This window comes from Symsagittifera roscoffensis, chromosome 3 (genome assembly GCF_963678635.1).
Source record: "Symsagittifera roscoffensis chromosome 3, txSymRosc1.1, whole genome shotgun sequence".
Lineage (NCBI taxonomy): Eukaryota > Metazoa > Xenacoelomorpha > Acoela > Convolutidae > Symsagittifera > Symsagittifera roscoffensis.
Window position 1 is genome coordinate 2,333,690 of NC_087064.1, and position 22,561 is coordinate 2,356,250.

At 36.3% G+C, this 22,561-nt stretch overlaps 2 protein-coding genes across 2 annotated transcripts; both read right to left on the minus strand.

Moving 5' to 3' along the window:
• Window positions 1-1,145: 1,145 nt before the first annotated feature.
• On the minus strand, window positions 1,146-16,592 carry LOC134841224 (probable ATP-dependent RNA helicase ddx6). Its single transcript, XM_063857068.1, has 8 exons — window positions 16,480-16,592; window positions 10,953-11,031; window positions 9,321-9,651; window positions 8,724-8,954; window positions 7,758-7,863; window positions 7,362-7,539; window positions 2,932-3,125; window positions 1,146-1,784 (listed from the first exon to the last, which is right to left on the minus strand). Exons 1-8 carry the CDS (start codon window positions 16,487-16,489, stop codon window positions 1,600-1,602), a joined length of 1,314 nt encoding a protein of 437 aa, XP_063713138.1. The 5' UTR covers window positions 16,490-16,592; the 3' UTR covers window positions 1,146-1,599.
• Window positions 16,593-16,717: 125 nt separating this feature from the next.
• LOC134841131 (iron-sulfur cluster insertion protein ErpA-like) lies at window positions 16,718-19,541 on the minus strand. Its single transcript, XM_063856920.1, has 2 exons — window positions 19,445-19,541; window positions 16,718-16,962 (listed from the first exon to the last, which is right to left on the minus strand). The coding sequence occupies exons 1-2, from the start codon at window positions 19,539-19,541 to the stop codon at window positions 16,718-16,720; spliced, it is 342 nt and encodes a 113-aa protein (XP_063712990.1).
• Between the last annotated feature and the right edge of the window lie 3,020 nt (window positions 19,542-22,561).

Consider the following 22,561-nt stretch of genomic DNA (forward strand, 5'->3'; position numbering starts at 1 on the left):
CAAAGTTGAGAAAACTGGGTCAGTAAGTAAAAGTTTTATTTCTCTGGTAAACCTAAACTTAAATTCCCCTGACAAAACGAAATCGATCACGCATTTCAGGATCTTTACTTTTTTGCTGTTCGTTGATGGAGTTTGCTTTCCTTTTAACAAAGGAAAAGAACTGAATTTCAAAATGAATCAAAATGAAATTGCGAAAAAAGACTATTTCGCAAAAAAAAGAACAATTTTCCTTAAAACATCTGCAAAATCATCAAGACCTATTTAAGAGTCTGAATTACGTAATTAACTAAGTTATTCACCATTATATTGCACAACAGAAAAAACGTTCCAACACTGCTGTTTCCATGACTTGTGAATGTTTTCGGACGTGCGGTTGCCTCTACAATGGTTTCTTTCAGACCCTGTTCAATGTGCAATTTTAGCGCAGTTTGCGCAATTCAAAAACTATCACTCTCTCCATTGAATTATTCTGAAGACGTTTTCTCTATTTAAAAGCTAGCAAATGACCTTACCTACTATTAATAAACTCAGGGCAGAGAATTATTCACAAAAACGTGAGATCTCGCAACCGTTTCATCATAAAAATGAAAAACTTGCGAAAAACAGTTCATATCTTTTTTTTCTGGTATTCGCTCGTTTCCCCCTTCATGAAATTATTAGCACATTTCGCCCCTTAAATCGTTAAGAAAAAGGCGATTAATTAACTGCGTAATCAGTTAGGGGCAAAATGTGTGAGGACGAAATCTGTGAAACTAGGATCTTGTTTACTATCCCCCTTTTTTGGACATTAACTATTTCCCCCCTATGCATGAATTATTTTTGACACCCATTTCTGTATAAAATATGCATTTCAAAAACGACCAAAATTTATTGGGTTTTCACATTTCTGCGCGTTCGTATCAGCATTACTCACTATTCATATAATACTTACACAAACTTTTAAAAATATTTTCTGAAAATTGTTCTAAGCTATTGAAAATGTTGAATTTCTGCAGCCAAAGTTGAATTTCTATAAATCGAAATAGAAGGGGGGAAGGAAATAGTTGACAAGATCCTGAAATTATTAGGGTCGACACGTGTCTGGGGCGAAACGAGGTACATTCATTTTCCTACGACCTTCTGACTTTAACAGTATGTAAAATCTATTTAAAAGACTTCTTGCCAACTTTCCATTCAAGATCAAAACAAATATATCTAGGATACCTTCAAGGTATATTCATAACACTGATAAGATAACTCACTCATCGCATTATAGACATTTTAGGCTGATTTTCACTTAGATTTAACAAAACTCTAATTAGTTCTACTTTACAGAACGAATACTAAACAAACAGGGTCCAATTTTAACACCGAAGCCAATCAGTTGATCTCAATCACATTGTTCAAATTCCAAGTTAAAAATGAGCAGATTGGTTTCGGTTTTAGTTGTAATGCCACTTAAGAGGTCAACTTTGCAGAGAATAGCAGTATCATGGTTTCAACAATGTCAGGATTATCGTGGTTGTGGTGGTGAGAAACAATAATTCAGTCTTGTTTTAGAGTGCAATTACTTTCATTCCAAGTCTGTCCTTTAGTTCACTTGTTCACTCCTTCTCATTTTCATTTTCCATCTGATGACTTGGCTTCTGCCGCCTCCGTTTGGTCGTTATCATCGATCTGATACTCGGGCACGTATAGCTTTTTCGGCACTTCTGTGGGGAAGGGCTTAATCTCAGTACCCAGTTCGCGCTCAATTTGAAACAGATTGCGCTTGTCATTTTCCGTGATGAAGTTAATTGCAATTCCTGGAACGACATAACAATAATGTTGTCTAACTGACAAAAGATATAGGCTAAGAACTACCCATCAAAATGGTGCATGATTAAAATGTTCATTGCATTCCGGCACAATTTTGATCTTTGTTAGCTTACAAATCAGACCATATGCTCGAAGCTATTGAAATTGACCAATGCCTCTAACTGGTAATATTTTCTTATTTTGGTCCGTATGAAATATAAGCTGTAAACTTCGTATTCAGTTGCTTGTGACAACTCTTGACACAGGTGCAGGTGCACTTCACAAATACCAACAAAAATATTGGGATCTTTTAATCCTGCCCTAATGCAATTTCGAATGATTAGTTTAAAGCGTCGGAATTTGGATGGTTTAGGACCAAATACCCAGGACAAAATCACACCGGATAAAATCCCTCAAAGGACTCATCTTGGGAATTCAATTGTATTTAATTTATGGATTAATAATTGATTTGTTTGTTGATTTCTTTATATCTGACTTCGCTAATCGCATTCATGATATTCAGGAAGAATTACAGGATACCCAAAGTCGACATGGATACATGGCACGTCGATTTAGGACAACTAACGACCTTATCAGGAAAACCAATGCGTTCGCAGGAATTCGCCTTGACTGCAAATGTCAAAACCTGATATATAGAAATGTCTTTTCTCATTGCAGCCTTTCAGTTTTCATGCAAACTCAGATCCATGAAAAATATTATTTCAGGAATAATTTCTTGGAATAAACAAAAGTTATTTATTCTTTCCATAGCTTCCTCCTTTGCAATTATTTTCCATCAATAACTTTCTTCCAAACTAGCTTAGTTCTCTAATTCTAAGGTAAAAGAATCCAAACTGAAAACATGGGGATTTAGTCCTGGGGACTTTTACCCCGCTTGTTTTTGACCACGGAAATTTTGACCTGGGGACTGCCCGCGAGCTAGAATTTGGATACTTACCTCGCTCAAATTAGCTGCGGTTGCATGCTGAACATCAGTGCGCATAATTAACGAGCAAACTGACAATTACCAATTTTCCAGCAAATGCCCGAAAATTATGTATCTTTTTACATGGGAGCTCAAGGGTTCTACTCGGAACTAATCAGCCAGGTTGAAGGAAAGTGTTCAGGTTTTCTAAGATAAGAAAAACAACTAACCGAGGTGTCCAAATCTACCGCTCCTCCCGATTCGGTGCAAGTAGGTCTCGGCCATCTTGGGGAAATCAAAGTTGAACACCACGTTGACCGCTGGTATGTCAATGCCACGTGTGAACAAGTCAGTACAGACTAGGTTACGACAGTTTCCGATGGAGAACTCGTGGAACACACGATTCCTGTGACGCTGGTCCATTCTGAAAAAAAAACAATTCAGCTATAGTAAATATAGTAAACTGGGGCTTAAATGCAATAAAAAGCAATATTGGGTTTCTGCGACTGCACAAGAAAAACTGCAGAAACTTGACTAACTGGGTTTTAAAAAATACATACCCCTCCCCGAGAGTTCGAACGCCTGACCACTATTTATCGAGTCATATATTTCCACAAATGCGCCAGAGCAACAAGCCAGATAAAACATAATTACCCCACAACTAACAGTAACACATTCTCGTATATAAGAGAATTGCAAGGCTTTTCATTGAAAATAGTCACAATGAATTTTTTCGATAGTTTCCTAATAAATTTTTAAAATTCATTTTTCGACTTTTTGGGTGACTGCTTTAATTTCGTCTAGTTGATAAATTTTCGTCCATTAGCAATCTTTAACAAAAAACTATAGGCTGCTAATTTTTCATACTTTCAACTAAATTTTGAAAAATTGACTTATAAATTAATCTTGTTGTAAACAACTATGATTACTGTTTTTCTTTTGAATCACATTGGATCAATAGAGTTACAGAAAAAAGCTTCGAAAATTTTGTTGAGCTTTGATACCTTATTTTTTGAATATGTAAAGGTTCGAGTTTTTTAAATATTGTTTAAATTGCTTACATATTCAAGTTCGCTATGGTTACTTTTCGCGGAAATTTCAGTTACTAAAAAAAGATCACGACTGTTCGCGTATACCTCTAAGTATACATTAGTGAAAAAATCTGTTTTCAGACCAAGATGCAATACCGGACTTACAGGCTCTTAAAAAGCGCCTTAACAAATATATGGGATTCTAATCAAATAGATGTGGGATCGATTTACCTGGAAACTTTTCTGCGACTGCACAAGAAAAACTGCAGAAACTTGACTAACAGACTCAACTCAAACTGAGGGGGAAAACCTATGCTGTCAGCCGCTAAATTCATTTTAATATTCTTCTGATTATTTTTACAGAGGCAAAGCAGAGCTTCGCACCACTTACGATACAACATAAAAACAGAAGTGCAAGCTAGCAGACAGAAAAAAAATCCACTAAGAAAAAACACTTGGAAACTTTTTAAAAATCCAAAATGTAATATTAAATCATGTTCTATTTGCGGAAAACATGTCCAGTTTTTGCGGAAAACAATTAACAAGCGGCAACTGAGCCGACGAAACTTAATTTTTACTTGTAGACCCGAAAATATAATTGTTGTCATGAAAAACTTTGAACTATAAATTCTTTTCTAAGAATTTTAGCATTTTATGCCATCAGCAATGAAAAATATAACTTATCCTTCCTTGAAATGAACCCAAATTAGGACATTAAGCCGATAAAACAAACAAAAACAGCTAAGTATACGTAGTCAAGGATAGTAAATGCAGGAGTAATTCAAAGCACTGAAATCAACTTAATTGAAAATCGCAACAAAACATCTCAACTTTCGAATTCCCTTAATGCTCTAAGATTTTCTAGAACCATTTAAAACCGGAACTTTTTCGAAAAATAACCAATTGGAGAAAACTGAATGAAAAATTAAACTTTTTATTTCACTGAGAAATCTGAAAAATAAAATCCATAACTAATAGTCGCTCACGTTTTTTTAAAATCTACACTAGCTATTCGATAGTGGACCTTGCCTTCCTTTTCAAAAAAATGAACATAAAAATAGATCAAAATTAAAACTGCGAAAAAATAATTTGAGCCTAAAGAGTTTAAGTCCGGGGTGGCCTTTTCATAGAGTTATTTCGTATAACATGCACCGTCTAATCATCACGCTGTCTAATCGTCACGCTGTCTAATCGTCACGGATAGGTTACACTGTCTGTTCGTCACGCTCTTATTTTCGGCCGGATAGATTCGTGCAACTTCTTAGTCTTATACCAATCCTTATCTTACTCTCATATTTCCTAGTCTCATTAGATCTAGTATATACTGGTATTCTTGCGAGGTTAGAGGAGAGGAAAGGCAACTGCTTTCTAAGTTAAATTTATTCTTCTCAGGCTGAAACTATAAGTGTTTCAGCCTTACAAATTATTGTAAGTTTTAGCCATGGATCATGATTGGTTGGTTCTAAATATTTTACAGTGATAAATATTAAAGTATATAAAAATACCTGTTCGAACTGGTTCCAGTAAACAAAATTTAAAGAATTTTCCTGGAAAATCACTACAACCTATATGAGAGCCTGAACTACGTTTATCGACTCAAAATTACTATAAGTCACAGAGGCCAAAATAGCTTCATCGAAAACAAAAAATCATCGGCAGAAAGTTCCGTCGTTATATATACAGTTTTAGGATCCAATTTTAGCGAGGTTAAATTAATCGTTTAACACAGAGGCGAAGTTGCACTTCGCATACACAAGCAAAAATATGACCGATAACGCTACTGGGAAAACTGAAGGAGTAAAACTTTGAGTTTATAAAACTTCTTAAGTGACACAAGCCAATTATGACGCATAAGCAGTACCAGTCAATTTGAAAAAAAAATTACCAAATAACATGCCTTAATTTCAAGAGCGAACGCATTTTAGCTAGTATACGAAAAAGTTCATTAAAAACATCCGACCCTGCCCAAGTTCGTACCATTTTATTTTGTTGCGGGTCTCCTTCCTTACCTCTACGCTACAGATCCATGATACCTTGAAACTAAAGTGCTATTTGTAATAGCATGGTGTGTATTAATATCCTTAGTATTGGCTGTACTTGATAGCTGGTTATTGATCAAAATGAACAAATTTATTGGCAACAATATATGCGACTTATCTTTGAAAAAAGAGAGTTCAGACTATAACGCAAGTTTTGCTTTAGTAAATAAACGGAAACTAAGCAGACAAGACCAATATGCCAAAAAACTGGACCCTTGACTTTTTGAGCCGCCACTACACCCAAACCACCGCTGTTCGAACGCATTTTACAAAAATAACTAAGACAAAAGTCTTTTTACCGAGCACAAATATCTGACACAGAGGCGAAGCAAAAATTCGCACCACTTGCGATACAAAACGAATGACTCACTAGTTGCAGATGGACAGACGAACCTCTGCTTTTTCAAAATGAAAATTTGTAAAAACATCGAAATCTTGCAACTAAAATAACGGCACTAAGACAATTTAAAAGAGAGGGAAAGCAGCACGTTACATGCGATAAAAACCTTACATAGCAGATCAAGCTAACCGGCAAAAACAAGATGAAAACAGTAGAAAATTTAAAACTGATTTACCAAAATTGATTTACCAAAAAATTTTCCTTTATTTGTCATAAAATTTCCGTCATTAAAATATGCCAAAGTAACAAAATTGAATGTTAAATAATCATCGAAACAAAAATTATATGTCAGCAAAGCCGACAACCCTTCTTGAGCAGACACGCTGCTCTGAAAAAATTTTAGGAAAAATTTAAAAACTCAAAAAGCTTTCAAGTCCTCCCTCAGAACACTTCGATAAAAACTATTTGCTCCTCAAACCTCTCAAAAAAGCCTGAAAACTGCTATATTATGAGCCAATAAGAGTTAAAAAAAAACGAAAATAAGAGCTTATATACTGAAATCGGAGGTGGTAAATTTGCAAACATAAAAAAAATCGAAAAGAACGGGAATTTAAATTGCAAACATGCTCAAAAATTGCGTGTTCTCCACCTTTTTGTTCCTTGGCGGAAATAAACAAAAACAAAATCGCACTGGTTACACAAAGGCAAAGCTTGGCTTCGCAAACACAAGCGAGAACACGCCAAAAAGCCGACAAAACGTCTCGGGTTCGATCTTCTACCTACTAGCAATATTTCGATCCACGTAGCAGTATTTAGACAACCGCGTATTCATACTCGTCTGTAAGTAGACAGCGCTGAATTTAAAAATCAGAATCGAGACAAGGAATAAATTATAATAAACAAATTAATTGTTTCTAAGTTTGCTTAGCCATCTCGATTCTGATTAATAAAATTAGCATGTCTGCTCATTGACGAGTATGAATAAGCGGCTGTCTAAATGCGAACAGATCGTGATTATAAAAAAAACACACAAGTGAACATTTTCGATGAACACTTTTATTTGCGAGTGAGGTTAGAAAAAAAGGAAGGTTCGTAACAATACAATAAGCTGACGCTAGTGTAATAAGGAATAGGACCAACACAAACTCAGTTGTTTCTGACACAACTCAAATGCACTCCTAGTTTCTATAATATATTTCTGAATGTGGTCCAGCTTGGTGCCACAACACAAAAGAGGGGTTGACTCTTACTTGGAGTGTATGTAGTAGCAGGAGTACTTGAGCTGTGCGATTTTCTTAGCCAGCAGCTCTACTCTACTGACAGAGTTGCAGAAGATGATAGCTTGGTTGATCTGCAGCTTCTTGAACAGAGTGTTCAGACATTGCACTTTTCTCTTCTCCTCCAGAAACGCGTAGTACTGCGTTACTCCTACACATTACATTCCACTTAATAACTCCTAATTCAATATCAAAACAAACTCAGTATCGGTTTCAATGGAGGTTAAGTAGTAGAATACTACTTAGCATAAGTACTATCAGTCCTTCCTAAAAGACCTCTAATTTTTCCATCATTTCGGCAATTTAGCCTCCTATTGTAATGTAATCAGTTGTTATAATTCTGCTCGAGACATGAACGATAAAGTGTACCTTTGAGCGTGAGTTCCTCCATCAAGTTGATCTCGTAGGGGTCTGACATGTGTCTCATGACAAAGTCCTGCACTGTGCGAGGGTACGTGGCAGAGAACAGCATCACCTGAACAAAATCATAAGAACCATTCGAGAAGCACGCAACCTTGTTGGACCCTCGTTAAAACAATGGCACAACAGATGTTCATACTAGTGATGACTATTCGGATCTTGTCAACTTATAAATATTCAGTTCCTTGCGCTTTACCGTCGAATTAGTTCTTTATAGGGGTAGGAATTCTCTACCAGGTACTATAGGTGGGGATATACATAACAAAACTAGGATACCAGCCGGATACTGTGCAAGAAGCACAGAATGTTAAAAAATACAACTGAATTTTTTTTTTTCAAATTAGTGTCATTATTTGGGCGTGGTGTGATAAAAGGATCTGAAGGCAAAACTAATGCTTAGATACATTCGACAGTTATAGTCAAATAAGCAAACTGGAAAACAATTTTTGTAGAAAAAAGACAAGAAAAATGAAAAAATGAACTTTTTCAATTTTTTTTGCAGTTTTTTAAAAAGGCGCTAAAATACTTCAAAAAACTAGGCTTACTTGAGTAAAATTAAGTTTTTACGCCTTAAATTAAGCTATTGTAAGCTTTTTAGCCATTAAAATGAGCTTTTGTAAGCCTGTTTGCTCGCTTGATTTGCTCGAATTTGACGAAAAATCAAAAATTGCGTACCGTTTTTTCTCGACACTGAGAAAACTTTTTAAACTTCTAAGCATCGTTCGAATCACGACCAAAGGGGCTTTGAGATGCTATGATTCAACTCTAAGATAATTATTTGTGGTAGCTGATTTTGCGAGGAAAACAAAAACACTAAAACACATCCGAATACAAATTTCCTCCCCATTTTTCAAATGGTCGGAATAAAAATGTTTTCAATACGTTGATTAGGGAAGTAGACTAAAAACTTCGTACCTGGCGCTCTTTTGGCAGATAGTTGAGGATATTGCTGACCATCTTCTGGAACTCCTGGCTCAGCATCTTATCTGCCTCGTCCAGAACTAGCATCCGGCACTCACCCACACGCGCAATGCCCTTCTCAACCAGATCTAAGATGCGTCCAGGCGTCGCCACCACTACGTGAACGGTTTTCGTGAAACGCATGATGTCATCGCGCAACTCAGTGCCGCCTGTCGTCACGATAGTCTAAATGACAACAACCTCAATGAAAAAAACTAACTTCAACTAATTACTACAAAAACCTGAGTTACTTAACAAGTTTTCACATTTCAGCTCCGGTGAGATCAGAATCTGTTCCAGCTCACAGTTTCATTATTGTGGAGAGAATTCGGATCAAAATAACATCCTTCACCTTCATCTGCCGATTTAAGATTTTCTAGCCCTTCAAATAAAACTGCAACTCTGCGTGCAATAGACTGCATTTTCAACCAATTGGAATTGAACATTGGAACCTAGCTAACTTCCAGTTTGAGGCAGAGGATGCTAAACTTGGTCCGCGTAATCGAGTAATAACAAAACAAAAATTAAGGGTTCCGTTCAAATTTCACAGACCTGCACTCCGAGATATTTGCCCAGCTCCTTGCAGATGGCTGAGACCTGCAGCGCCAATTCTCTAGACGGAACCAGAACTATGGCCTGTACGTTGTTGTTATCCAGCTTGACCATATTCAGCAGCGGAATGAGAAAAGCACCAGTCTTGCCGGTGCCGTTCTTCGCCCTCGCCAGTACGTTGCGTCCAGCCAGTGCGATCGGGATAGCTTCCTCTTGGATAGGCGACGGCATTTCGAAGCCCTTCTCGAAAATGCCCTTCAGTAAATCCATCTTCAACCCGAAGTCCTCGAAAGCGACACCCTTTGTTGCAGTCACATCTGACGTGCGAGTCCTATAAATAAACGCACATTAACATTACTGGAGCTCATTTGTTGCCGGGTCCACTCAACTGCAAATTAAAAGAACGTCCATCCATTCTCCAGAAACTAATGAAAAGCTCTCCAATCACTCGAAAATAAAAGCTTTCTTAGTTTGAAGTCGACAGTTGGCTTTGCCGCGCGCATCACCGCTTCATTCGCGGCAAAAGCTGAAATTTTCGTTTAGACCCGATCCTCTATTCGTAAGCTCATTAACACGTTGACGCGACTGCGATAGTTATGTTAGCGATTTTAGGGTGAGCGGGCCAACTTTCAATTTAGGGTGAGTTGATTAATTTGATTGGTTTCGGGTAAAATATTCCCGTTCAGTCCACTTGTGCTCTCCAGACAACACGCTTTTTTTCCAGACAACACGTTTTCTAATCCGGTATTATTATTTTTATTTTACCAAGGAGTACTTTAGACGCGTTGGGAAGCAGTCAGCACATCGTATTATATATTTTATTAAATAACACCCAAAAATCACAAAACTGTCACTTTTTGATCGTATTGTGGAATTTGCTAGTGAAGAACAATCTATGTTATAATTTTGAAAACTGATTTGTGTATAAATTATTTATTTCAAAAATCTCGCGAAATATGCTGAGTCAGAATCTGTTCAGATTAATAATTGTAGAAACTATCTTGTTTATATCAAGAAATATGCTCGCTTCAACTTATTGTACGGTTAAACAACCATAATGGGGTTGACTTATTTGTCTTCAAAACTCAATGTTAGCGGTCTTTTTGAATTTTCCCACCTGAAAATGGTGAGGGAAGTTCTACGAAGTAACGAAACAGAAAATTGGTTTGAAAGTATACTGCTGCACCTTTCTGAATTACAAAATCACAATTATTAAGCGATTCAGAGCCCTAGGTGTCTTATTCGCAAGGGACCAGGTTATTTTCAAGGGACAACTCTATCATAGTAGTAACTTAGTTTTTTACGAAAAAATCTTTTTGAGACTGTTGTGAACTAACTCTCCCCCCCCCCCCCCCCCGCTGAAAAACTACATGAATTATTTTTGGTTATTTTTTTGCTGCGAATTGCTGCCTCACCCTCAAAACGAATATATACAAGTGGGCCTCAAACCAGCGGCCTTTCGCTTGAGAGTCAGACTTCAAAAGAAATATCGAAATTGTGAATAAAAACTAATCCGAATGCCCCAGATAGAATGTCTAACATGGCCGTTACCATCTTGATTAGGCGGATGACATGAAAACCCAGACCGAAGGGGATTCGAACCCAGGATCCTCGAGTCAATATATATCATACCTGAGGTCTTTCGGGGGTAGATTGAGGTGCGACTTCAGTTCGTCAATATCCACGATCCTCTGAGGGTCCATGTCCAGATCTAACACACCCATCACAACAAGAGATTATAAAATTATCAACAGGAAGGATCAAGTATAAATAATCAAAGAAAGTTCGGACAAAGAATTATTTAAAATGAGCTGTCAATTAATTTCAGCGTTTTTTTTCTGCATGTTAAAGCTAGTTTTTTTAACAAATTATTGTCTCAAGTTCGCCTGAAAGTTCAAACTTGCATGCAAATCTTGTTTAAATTTGGCGTATTGCTCTTATTTGATATTTATGTCCGTCCGAACTTTTTGCAAAGCCTCTATTATTAACCAGATTTGAATAGATTTGAAGAGATAAATTGCAGGTGATCATTAACAGGTAAAGTGGGGAAATTAAAACAACCAGGTCAACAGCAGTATGTAATACAACTCGTTGCTGCCTGTGAATACTAAAGATTAAGATAAATATGCGAAAAAAAAATTTGAAGTCAGTTTGAAACTCAATTTATTTTCTCTAAATTCCGATTTTCAGTGGTCAACAAGACACCGAGCAAAATCTATACTTTGAAATTTATGACTCAGACAAGACCTGTCAGCTTTAAAAAAAATGAACCATAATACACTAAGAACTGAATATTCCGAATCAAGGCCATTTTGATTTCACATTCACATGTGGATGCACGTTCAATGAATGCCAAACTATCGTTCGCCAAATCAGCAATTGGTTCATAAGAACAATAATTTAGCGGTCCATAAGAACAATAATTTAGCTTCCGCACTTTTAGGTCAGTGCCAATTGAAAACCAAATATTACTTAAAATTTTCAAAAAGCTGGCTAGAATTTTTTTTTGCAATGAAATGAAATTTATCGGGTTAGTAAATCGTAAAAAATAAGTATCTTCAGAATTACTGCTCAGTTATTGAGAAAAAGTTATCCAGCTAACCAACCAACGTAATGATTGGCTAGAAATTTTAAGCTTTGATTTTTTTATAGCGACAAGCTCATGAAATATGAAGAAACTATGGCTTGGTCGGGGTTTCGTCGAAAGATTTAATTTAGAACGAACAAAACTCGTAATCGATTGTTCGCTCCATTCTATTTACAGTCTTGGTTCGACTTCTGAATAGAAAACTACCAGATCTGTTAATATTAATACATGTAGTTTCTGCGATTCGCAGAGGATCTATGAAAGGCTATCCAGCCTCTCTGTCTCAGTATAGTACGTTTCTCTTATTTCCCGGAATGCGTTATTTGTTAAACTACACACACATCAATCGGAGTTTTTCAAAGCCAAGCTTTTTCTGATTAACTCCACTGATACGCATCTTCTTAAAAAAATGTGTTAATTTTAAACCCGAATGGTTGCACATGTGCTGAGGGCAGTGTCGCCAATGACAACTTCCCAATATTTCAAAACAAAAAAACACTTGATACTCAATACATCGAATATCTAAAAAGAAGCGTGGTAGATCATTCCATCCAAAGTTACGCAAAAATAATTTTAAAAAAAACAGCCAAAACAATTCAAGTTATCTGGATAGCTTGAAGTGGTTGAATCTTTTTAAACTCTTCGAGCAAGTTTTTCGAACAACGTTAATTTGAGACATAGCAAACAGACATTTGGAGGAGTAGAAAACTAAAAAAAAAACGAAATAAAACGATTATTTTTTTGAAAACTTTTCACTAAATGGACTAAAAGCTCTTTGAATTTCTTTGATGAGCGACATTTTAAAAAAAACTGAGCCAAATATAAGAAAATTGGATCAATATGTAAAACTTTATTCGGCTGAGAAATCTGAAATCCATCTCAGAAGCTCAACTTTTGCGCCGTTTGCACTTTTGTTATTTGAGTGTATGATTTTTCTGGCGTCCATACAATGACCAGAATGGTCTAAAAGCAGAAAGGGTAAAAAAACATGCAACTATTGTTTTATACGGTCCAATCGATCAAAAACAATTATTAAAATCCTTACCAGTTCCAAAAAAATACAGAAATTATACATTAATTGAGAAATTCCATTAATTTTTATCGAATTTTAAAAAAATTGCGATCAAATAGTTTAATTTTACGTATAAGTTAAAATCTTTGTTTTTTTCTGCCCTTGGACCCTTCTGCTTATTGCTCCCCTTATCATTTGCTAAAACCATATAAATAGGAATTGAATTTGTAAAATTAAAGGAAATCAAAATTCCAACCACGTCGCCTTAAATTTGAAAATGAACAAAATTTTGACCTAGAAGCGGGAAAAAACTTTATGACCTTACTAAGTTTCTAACTGCCGAGGTGGTTAAATTAAACGGAGAGGAGTTTCAAAAAAAATGAAGCTAACCTAACAAATTTAAGCTGTTCTCAAAATGATCAGACAAGCTATTCGAAGGATGAAACTAAAAATCATTCAAATTGATTTTGATAGCTCCAAACGCTTTTCTAAGGATGAAACTCAAGCGAGTAATTCAATGAAAAAAATTGATCGTTTAAGCTAATTTTACCAAATACATCGCTTCACAAAAAGTTAATTTTTCAAGCAAGCTAACTTTTCAAGAAACATTTCAACAACAAAAAAACTTTATATAATAAATATAATAATAAATTGTTTGCCACATAAATTTCATTCACTGTAAAATTGACTACATTTACAAGCAAATAAATTCTTGTCGCGAGAACGCCGTGGAACTTTATAGCCCGTTTTCAGGCACATCTGATCCTGTAATGACTTATGTTTGTTTCTAATATCCATAGTCAATCAATAGATCATTCAGAAAAATTATTTGATGCAAAAACTGAAAAGCTAAGACGGAACAAAAAAAAAACAGCAGTATAACAACCTTCATCGGTAATTTTATTGTTATGTAATGTTTCTCAAAAATCAGTCTAACCGGTTGATAATTACCTAGAATGAAGTTGTCCTTAAACCCTAGATTGAAGATTTGTATTTGATATTCTATGCAGCCCTGGACCCAGGATACAAGATCTGGGTAGTATTTTAAAACAAAATTGATAATTTTTCGAATTGATAATAGTTATCGAGGTTTTTCATTACCCTTTGAATACACAGGTATGTGCCTAGCTGTAACTCTCATACTCAAAATTCTACTCACATTTTTCTCAGTTACAGCTTCCCGAATTATGGTCGATATGGACTCTTTGCTCATCACTTAAGTATATTTTCAGATTTTCTATGCTCCCGTTTCTTCTCTTTAAGCAAAGAATTTTCAAAAGTCGTTTGATTTTCAGTCCAAATGTTTCTATATTAGTTTTGTCGGTTGACGCATAAGCCAAAACTCTGTACCGTTAAATGCGTTTCACATAAGCGTTATATTCTTTTAATAGTTGATTTTTATCAAAAAAAAATTACAAATTGTTGGCAAACATTTGTATAATTATCTACCAAAGAGCGTTTAAAAATAATTTGAACACTTAAGTAACGAAATTTTTTCTCTTCGATAGCTTTTCCATTCAATTTTTTATGATTTTGCGCTACTCTTATTGGATAGTAACATTTTTGTTCCGACTAATAAAAATGGAGAGGAACTTTGTACTCGGGTGGGTTTTAGTTTTATTCTTTTTCTCCCACGCAAAATCAGGTACCACAAATAATCATAGAAATAGGTTGAGCGATATGTCGTATTAAGGGTCTTTTAGTCGTGATTCGAATCACTTTTAATAATTTCCAGGTGACGAGAAAAATCATTTTGAAAATTTTGGTTTTGAGAGTTAAGTAGCGAGCAGGCTTGTTTTAGCTTAGTTCAAGCCATTTTAAATAACCTATTTATGCTTAAATTTTGTTTTACTCAAGTTAGGTTATTTTTTGAGTTTCTAAGCGTCATTTTTTGGAATCAAAAACTTGAATATTTAGAAACATTTCTGCAAAAAAAAAACAGTGAAAAAAATGTTTTTTTTTTAATGTTTTTTTTTGTTTGTCAAGTCATTTTTCTTCAAACATTGTTCTCCGACTTGCATATTTTACTATGACTGTCAAGCGTGCCTACTTTCTAGTTTTCTGTTCAGGTGCTTTTATCACACCACCCAGAAATAACGACACTATAATGGAAACTTTTTTTCTGGATTTTTAAAGACCATGGTCGGAACATTCTGTGCTTCCTCCAAGATAAACGGCTATCCTTGTTTTTTTTTTATTTTCAGTTAAGGTAACGTCAGCTTGTTTTTGTTTTATTTTCATTTAAGGTAACGTCAGCTTGTTTTTGTTTTATTTTCATTTAAGGTAAGGTCAGCTTGTTTTTTTGTAGCCGACATGCTGTCTACCGGTTAAATTCACTATTTTTTTTTCTACGAAAGAAAATTTACTGTCTTAAATGAGTGTCCTTTGCAATTTTTTGGTTCCATTGAAATTTAGTATTGGAAAGCACAGTTTCATTGAGTCAATTTGGCAAATGAATAAGAAAAATTTACAGCTCGTATCAGGGCGAAGCCCTGAATATTCCGACTGCCGTTTAAGGTTTATTGAGCAGCAGTAATAGATAAAAAAAAATTAAATGAAATAAAATAAAATGAAAATTTTTTTTTTCTAAAATTTGAAATTTTTTAATGAAAATCATCCCCCCACACGCCATATAAAGTACAAAAAGATAGATTTTGTTCCTTGTAACAAATCAGTTATGGCAAATAAGCTTCGTTCAACCAATTTGGAACGATTTATAAGACGGATTAAATCTCGCTTACGCGTTAATAGCGCGAATTATATTGCGCGTTAATTGTCCCAAATTGGTCAAAATGGCAATCTTTAAACCCTCATAACTTTACGAAAAATGGTCACAGGTGAAATATCTTTTCAAATTTAAGCTCAGGACAACAATACCTTTTGAATGATATTTAAAAAATTCCGTCAAAAATGGCTAGTTAAAAAGTCGAAATTTGTCTGAAGAAAAAAAAACCCACCCCGAGCACTAATATTCCGTTACTTTTGTATCGAAAGTCGGAACAAAAATCAGATGTCACGCCGCGAAAAATGACAAGCGCGAATAACATTTTCAGACTTAAATAATTGACGCAAAACCTCATTCCAGTCACCCATGTAATTTAAGAAGAAGCGATGTTTTTGGGTGATGGATGGCGCATCCCTGATTTATAACTTATCTATCTATGCTTAAATCCATGAAATTTTTTTTTTAGCTTCAACCAACAATTTGACAAAAAAATTATACACAACACAGCAGAACACATTTAACGAAATATAAACATTGCACACACTTGAACTATTTCTTGAAAACCCCGAAACATGCTATCAATATAAGCAGGACGTGAAAAAAAAATAATGAACTTCAACTAACAAAACAAAAACGAAAAGTTTTATTGCTATATTGTCTAAAAACATCTGAAGTATGCAAAAACAGAAACACATCATTTTTTCAAGAAACACAGCAGAGTCAAATCCAAAAAGACTTTTTCCAAACCAAACCACACAGCCAATAATATATTCTTTTTTCTTCTTTTCGCTACGTTAAGCAATTTTAAAAATGTTGCCAACAAATAATAACTCACCTGTATTCATAATGTAATTTCGGCGTGATTAAATACTAAGAGGACGCAAGATCAGCTCACGAACTGCTTGCGCAAAGATCACCAATCAAATCTGAAACGCATTGCTCAATATCAGCTACTAAAATCTGTGACTCATGCTAAACTAACAGAAAAGCAACTGAATTAAAGTTCTTAACTACATTCGATTATACAAAAATTAGACTAAATTCGAAGTTGAAACTATCAATGAATTTTATCATTATCCAAACATATTTGGGTTCAAATTGAAGGATGCTCCACAAGAGCAACCGCCCTCTTTACTAGCATTGGGATTCTCTGTTATGCGGAAAGCCGAACGGATCAACTCGTCTTGGTAGTCCAAAACACTGCCTTTAATGTATTCCAGACTATCGGGGTCAATTGCAACCAGTGTCTTGTCATTTTGTTCAATTTTAATGTCATCATCATGTAAAGAATTGTCCATTTCGAAGCAGTATGTGAAACCTGAACATCCACCTCCATCAACTGCTATTCTGAGAAATTCCCCATTAGAGCATTTTAACAGCAGTTTTTCAACGCTGGCAGGGGTGAGCCGCAAGGCAGGTGCAGCTACACTTTGCTGCCATCTCGTCAGGGTTAGAGACTTTGCGCTCCTTTGTAAGACTCTACGTATCATTTTCACTAAATTTCATAGTTCTGTCTGAAAAGGACTATTTCTTAGTCATGAGTACAGTCGACCAATGAAATACTGTCAATCGAGTGAAAAACAAAGGTTAAGTTAGTTAGTTAGTTGTTTCTGATCAGTAAGCTTCTGCCTTTACGGATCAGCCCTTTTATTTTGTTTCCTTTCCTTAGTAGATGTCTCTTGTATTGTACATGTGTCCTTGCCAATGTTTATCTAGTCTTGTTTTGAAGCTGTCCATCAAAAAGGTGGAGATCACTGTCTCTGGCAGAGTATTCCAGCCGTTTATCACACTCTTCGTGAAAAAAAAACTTCTCAGTTCAAGTTTTGGCTTCTTCGGAATAAGTTTCAAATTTTTACCTCTCGTTGACGTCTCGGCTCATTACCTTCGTGGAAGTTTGCCTTGTTGAAGCTCGTTTCCTAATTGTCAAATTTATTTCAAGGTCAAATGATCGCACAATTGAGTGGCTGCTTTTACCAACAGGTGCGTCAGTGTTGACTTCAGTCTAGAGTGTCAGTGAAAATAAGATTGAGAAGAGATGAGCCCCATCCCGCTCTATTGTGTTACACTGCTGACATTCTGGATTAGACTTGAGTCTCTAACTCCTTGCAGTAAAAATCTTCCTGGCTAGTGCCGTTCTCATTGATGGTTAAATCGTTCCAGTTGATATGCGGGTAGTTCTTATCACCAAATATAATGAAAAATTCGTTGGTCTTTCCTATCGATTTGAATATGTCGTTGAGATTTTGATATCCGAAATGGGCCCTTCCGTCATGCGACGAAACGTGCACAGGTTGGATAGGGCCATACTAACGCTAAGTGAATACATCGGCAAAATTTTATGAATAAATCAAGTCGATATAAATGCATCAAGAGAATTGTCAATTAAAATCTACCCTCCTCGATTATAGCACCGATAGAATTGTCCATGTTGGATGTATTTTTAAGATTTTTGCACCCCCTAAGGCAGAGGATTGCACTCCTCAAAAGTGCAAAACTCATTTTTGTTCTTATAAAGTTTATTGTGTCCGAGTATGATTCGTTCCGTTTCTCGCTGAGTTTCTCTGCTAGTTTCTGAATGGTTTTGTAGAGCCTGGAGCTGCTCCTCCGGTACACGCAAAAATTAGTGGAACAAAGCTGATGTTTCCACATCCAGAATTCTTTGTTGGTATTTTAATGTTGTGACACTCTCATGATATTTGTAGGCGTCAGATATAGTTTTGGGGCAGGATTTAGCATGAGGGTTGAAAATTTTTACATCGAAAAAGGTTCGGCTGAATCGGCTCCCCAGAGTCCATTTGCCTTGATGTCAAGTCGAGCGTCATCTTCAGTAGTGGTTGTTTTGTTGTGAAAGCTTTCGCCTTCCAACGATTGAAGTTTCGGCTCTATTTCAACATCATGGCATACTTCGTCCAGGAGTGTCGCAAAGGTATAGCGAGTTTCATTATGTCCTAGGTGAGTGTATCCACCTTTGGGACAGTGTAGAGAGTGGGTCAGTGTTAACGGTTGTCCACATGGGCATGTATGTGGTGTGTTTGGTGATTCCGATCCATATCTCAGATGTAATTCATCTTTTAACTCTAAATTGTTGAGGGAAGAATTGTATTTTTAAGGGGTAGCACGCTTAGCCGATTCAATGCTCCTTTCTGTGACGCTAGATTTTTTGTCGGTTTTTTTATGATGGGCAATTTTTTCCATAATTTTAGCCTTTTTTAAGAGTGTGATGTTCTGTCTCTCAGTTTTGATGTTTCTATTTGTCAAAATTTGTTCCCTTTCAGCTATTTCTGGATCACTGTTGTCTAACAGATCACAAATGGCTTGAGACCCTTCATAATTTCTGGAAAATGTCCGTGTTACTGAGGAAGTCTAATCCTCCCTTTCTTAGTTGTAGTGCAAAAAAGTTGCGATCTCCATCGGTTATATGGTTTTTACCAGCTAGTAGCTGCTGTCTGACGTTTTTCGCAATTTCATCCATTTCTTAAATGCTTCCGGAGTTGTTCTGGTTAGAAAATTTAATTTATCTTGATTTCCTTTGTGTAGGAGGAGTACGCATTTTGTGGTGATGTTTTAGCTATCTTGGAAAGCTTTTCAGTTAAGGTAGCTGTCTTTTCAATTTCGCTTTCCATGGGTTTATTGCATGCTGATGGCGTTCCTATAACCAATCCACGGACTCAAAAACTGTTTACCATTGTAATAGATGTACCTTTGAATACTTTTAGGGCGCTGTCACACGGTTTTCCGTTACTATGACTTGGCACTTGGAAGACTTCACACTAGTATTGCGCGGAGACTCCTAAGATCACCTGCAGCACTTCCATCATCTGCGTACCATTTTTGGGTGTTATTTGGTTTCTGCAGGATCTCAATCAGTGGGATTATCCCAATTCCGTACCTAGCCATTGCGAGGGGATCACCTTACGTTGTGCCTTCAGTATATGACAAAATTGTGTTATTGATACATAGATTTGAGGATTCTTCATATGAGTTGGCCAGCGCATGTTGTAGTGCCGGACAAAGGATTTCTAGATTTTTTAGAGCAAGTTCTCTATTGAGCGAGTTGAAAGCATTTTCTTCATCAATTAGTAATGAGGTGTCCGTTTCCGGTTTCTCAAACTCGTCCTCAAGCTGTGGATTGCATATTCGATTTCACACTTCTGGCCTCAGCAGAGTTGAAAAATTTTTTCCGAGATTTTTAAGGCCTGATCTTATATATTTGGGTGATTCAATTTTCCTTCTCAGAATTTCGCCTATACCAATAGGCCGTACCCCTGAATTTTGGTCAGAGGTATCAGGTGACACGATTTGTACGCCGTTAGGTTTTTATAGGGGGAACTTTACTTGCTTTTCTATAGGATAGTTTAGCAATTGTTTTGCAAAGCTCAATGGATGTCTGGTTGAAGTGAATTATTATCGTTCATCTTTCGCACGCATCTAGACCTGAGGGACCGTGGCTTCAGTGCACTTTGAGGGTTGATTTTCGAACTGTCTTGGCGTTTTATTTACTCGAATATAGAGGTGTTGTATGGCATTGTGACTTCACTTACTTTAGTTATATAGTAAGTGTTTGCTGTTGTGGCTTGAGTGTGTTTTTTTTCAGGATACTAAAGACTGTTTTTCTTTCAATGACTTCGTTTAGGGGAAGTACTCCTTTTGTTTTCTTGACTGAAAGGCAGCCAATGGCGGCAGATATTTTTCCTGTACTCATTAGTTTATCGCATTGCTCAACTTCCTCGTTCACTTCGGCTTCTTCTGTAATGGATGTCTAATTTGGAGAGCTTTCCCTTCAGTGAAAAGTTCGTCTTATAGGCCTTGCTTCCATAAAATTATGCGGCGGCTCAGTGTTTTGGAATTTAATCCGTTTGTTTCTGATTTAGTTTTGGGTAGCAGCAGATGTGGGATAATCATTGGTGCTGTCATCGCGACGTTAGAAATTGGTGTTTCTTCTTCTAATGACAGCAGCTGCTGGTTCAGTAATTCTATGAATTGGAAACCGGCCTGGTTCTTAATTAGAACTGTGAAGCGCGGTTTCCAGTTAAGGACATTTATATATACGCCGTTTTGTTTATTTTAATGTCAAGTTCTTGGTCATTAAGTTTCTAGGGCTCGAAGGGGGCTATAGAGATTGCTGGGGGCGATGAATAAGATTTTGTTGCGTTGGGCAGTACGTTTGTTTCAGGTGTTGCGGTGATAATTCGTTTTGAGTTGTGATGGGGGCTGTGCTTGTTAGTCCTTTGGTGGAGTTGGGCTCTTTTTGCAAAATTCTCGGGGTTGCATTGTATGCAGGAGAGCCCATCGTTATAAAATTTGCTGCTCTGTAGCCCGCCATATGAGACATTGATGTAAGCTTTGCAAATGGCACACCATATGCCTCCTTTTCGTTTTGGTGTTTACAAATACGGCAGTGCGATTGATCGGCCATAACTTGGCAGCGACGAGGTTAATTTTATGGTGAATATACACAAGTTAGCTGAGCCAGCAATAAACTGAAAATTTTATTACCATAACAAGAAAAACGAATACTATCTTTTCAAAACATATAAGCACTAAAATTAACGTTTAAACTGGGAAAATATTTCGGATTCTTGAGTGGTAAAATGTATTAATAAGGCAAAACAAAGAGTTATTTAGAGCGACAAGTGTTCTGTTTATGAAGTGATTAATTCCAGAGAGGATGGTTTTGGGGATAATTACAACATTTGGGTTAAACTTATGAATTATTAGCAAAGTCTGAAAACGTAGATGAGTTGTCATTAAATCCGGCTACTATAGTAACACATTCAGTTTCTGCGAGGGGTAGCGAGAGACAGTAGCGGCAAGGTCGGCTAGACTTGTCCCTCTGTACGAGTGAACCGTGGCTCCGACATCTTTGGGGCTGCAGTACTTGGTCCTCGAGGTTAATATTACCAGTTTTCTGCTCCACTTGGTTAGCCACTTCGGCCTGTACTTCGGCACGGACATTCACTAAACAAGGTACAAAAGAGGTAAAACAAGAAAAAGAATACATTGTAAAATGCATTGTAGAGAAATGGATTTAAAAAACAAATAACAAAAAAATGAAAGCGATTACAACCTGGTTTTTCACGGGTGGAGGTTCCGTCGGGGATTTCCGGATAAAGGGGGAAGGTCGCGGCTTGATGAGCTTGTCTCTAAAATCCCATGGCGGGCCTTCTTCTTATAATCGTACCATTATGAGCGTATCATATCACAAGAAACTAATTCATAAATTTATCACAACAATTAGGCTAACGTTTTCGCACATTTTGTGCATCATCAGGATTTAAATTTTTTTACAAAAATTTCACAACGATCAAAAATCTGAAAAATGAGAAAAATGTCTAAAAACGCTTTAAAACTTTTTCACCAATCAAATTTAAACAACTGTAACTACATAACAAATTACGTAATCATTAATAACATTTTCCTGTTAATTTCTGATATTTTTTGTTTTTTTGTTCTTTCATGGTTATAAAATTGCGATTTGGGAAAATTTTTGATTCTGACATGTCATTTTTTTAACTTTTAGCCATGTTAAAAATAGACTATAATTTTAGTGTTCATTCGCGGCTCCTGAATTCATTGCGTGTGTTGATCGTCTGGCTATCCCTCCAAAAATGCAAAACCTCTAGTGTGAGTAGCTTCTGAGTGTTGGCTGTTTGGTCTATGAAATCTGACTTCAGTTCAGCAGTACCGCCTACCTCCTAATTACATTCTAACAAGTGTTGCCCTACTGGAAAGTCCCCTTAGTGGTGTTCATCGACACCCGTGGCTAAATTTTGGACTGTCTGACCAACTTAGGTTGAGTTACATCCACTACACATGAGTTTTTACACCACTTTGTATCTCAGTTCACAAGCAAAGGCAGTTTTGAGAGATCGCAAGCATGTTTTTATTTTTTTTGTTGTTAAAATTGTTTGTACCCC

Excerpts from the sequence above, each read along its gene's own strand:
- LOC134841224 (XM_063857068.1), bottom strand. Across the intron at positions 9,652-10,952 it reads CTACCCCCGAAAGACCTCAG|GACTCGCACGTCAGATGTGA; the intron begins GTATGATATATA and ends GTTTATTTATAG. Across the intron at positions 7,540-7,757 it reads GGAGGAACTCACGCTCAAAG|GAGTAACGCAGTACTACGCG; the intron begins GTACACTTTATC and ends TGTAATGTGTAG.
- LOC134841131 (XM_063856920.1), bottom strand. The coding sequence starts at position 19,541 with ATGGCTAGGTACGGAATTGGGATAATCCCACTGATTGAGATCCTGCAG. Across the intron at positions 16,963-19,444 it reads AGATGATGGAAGTGCTGCAG|GTTTCACATACTGCTTCGAA; the intron begins GTGATCTTAGGA and ends GTGGATGTTCAG.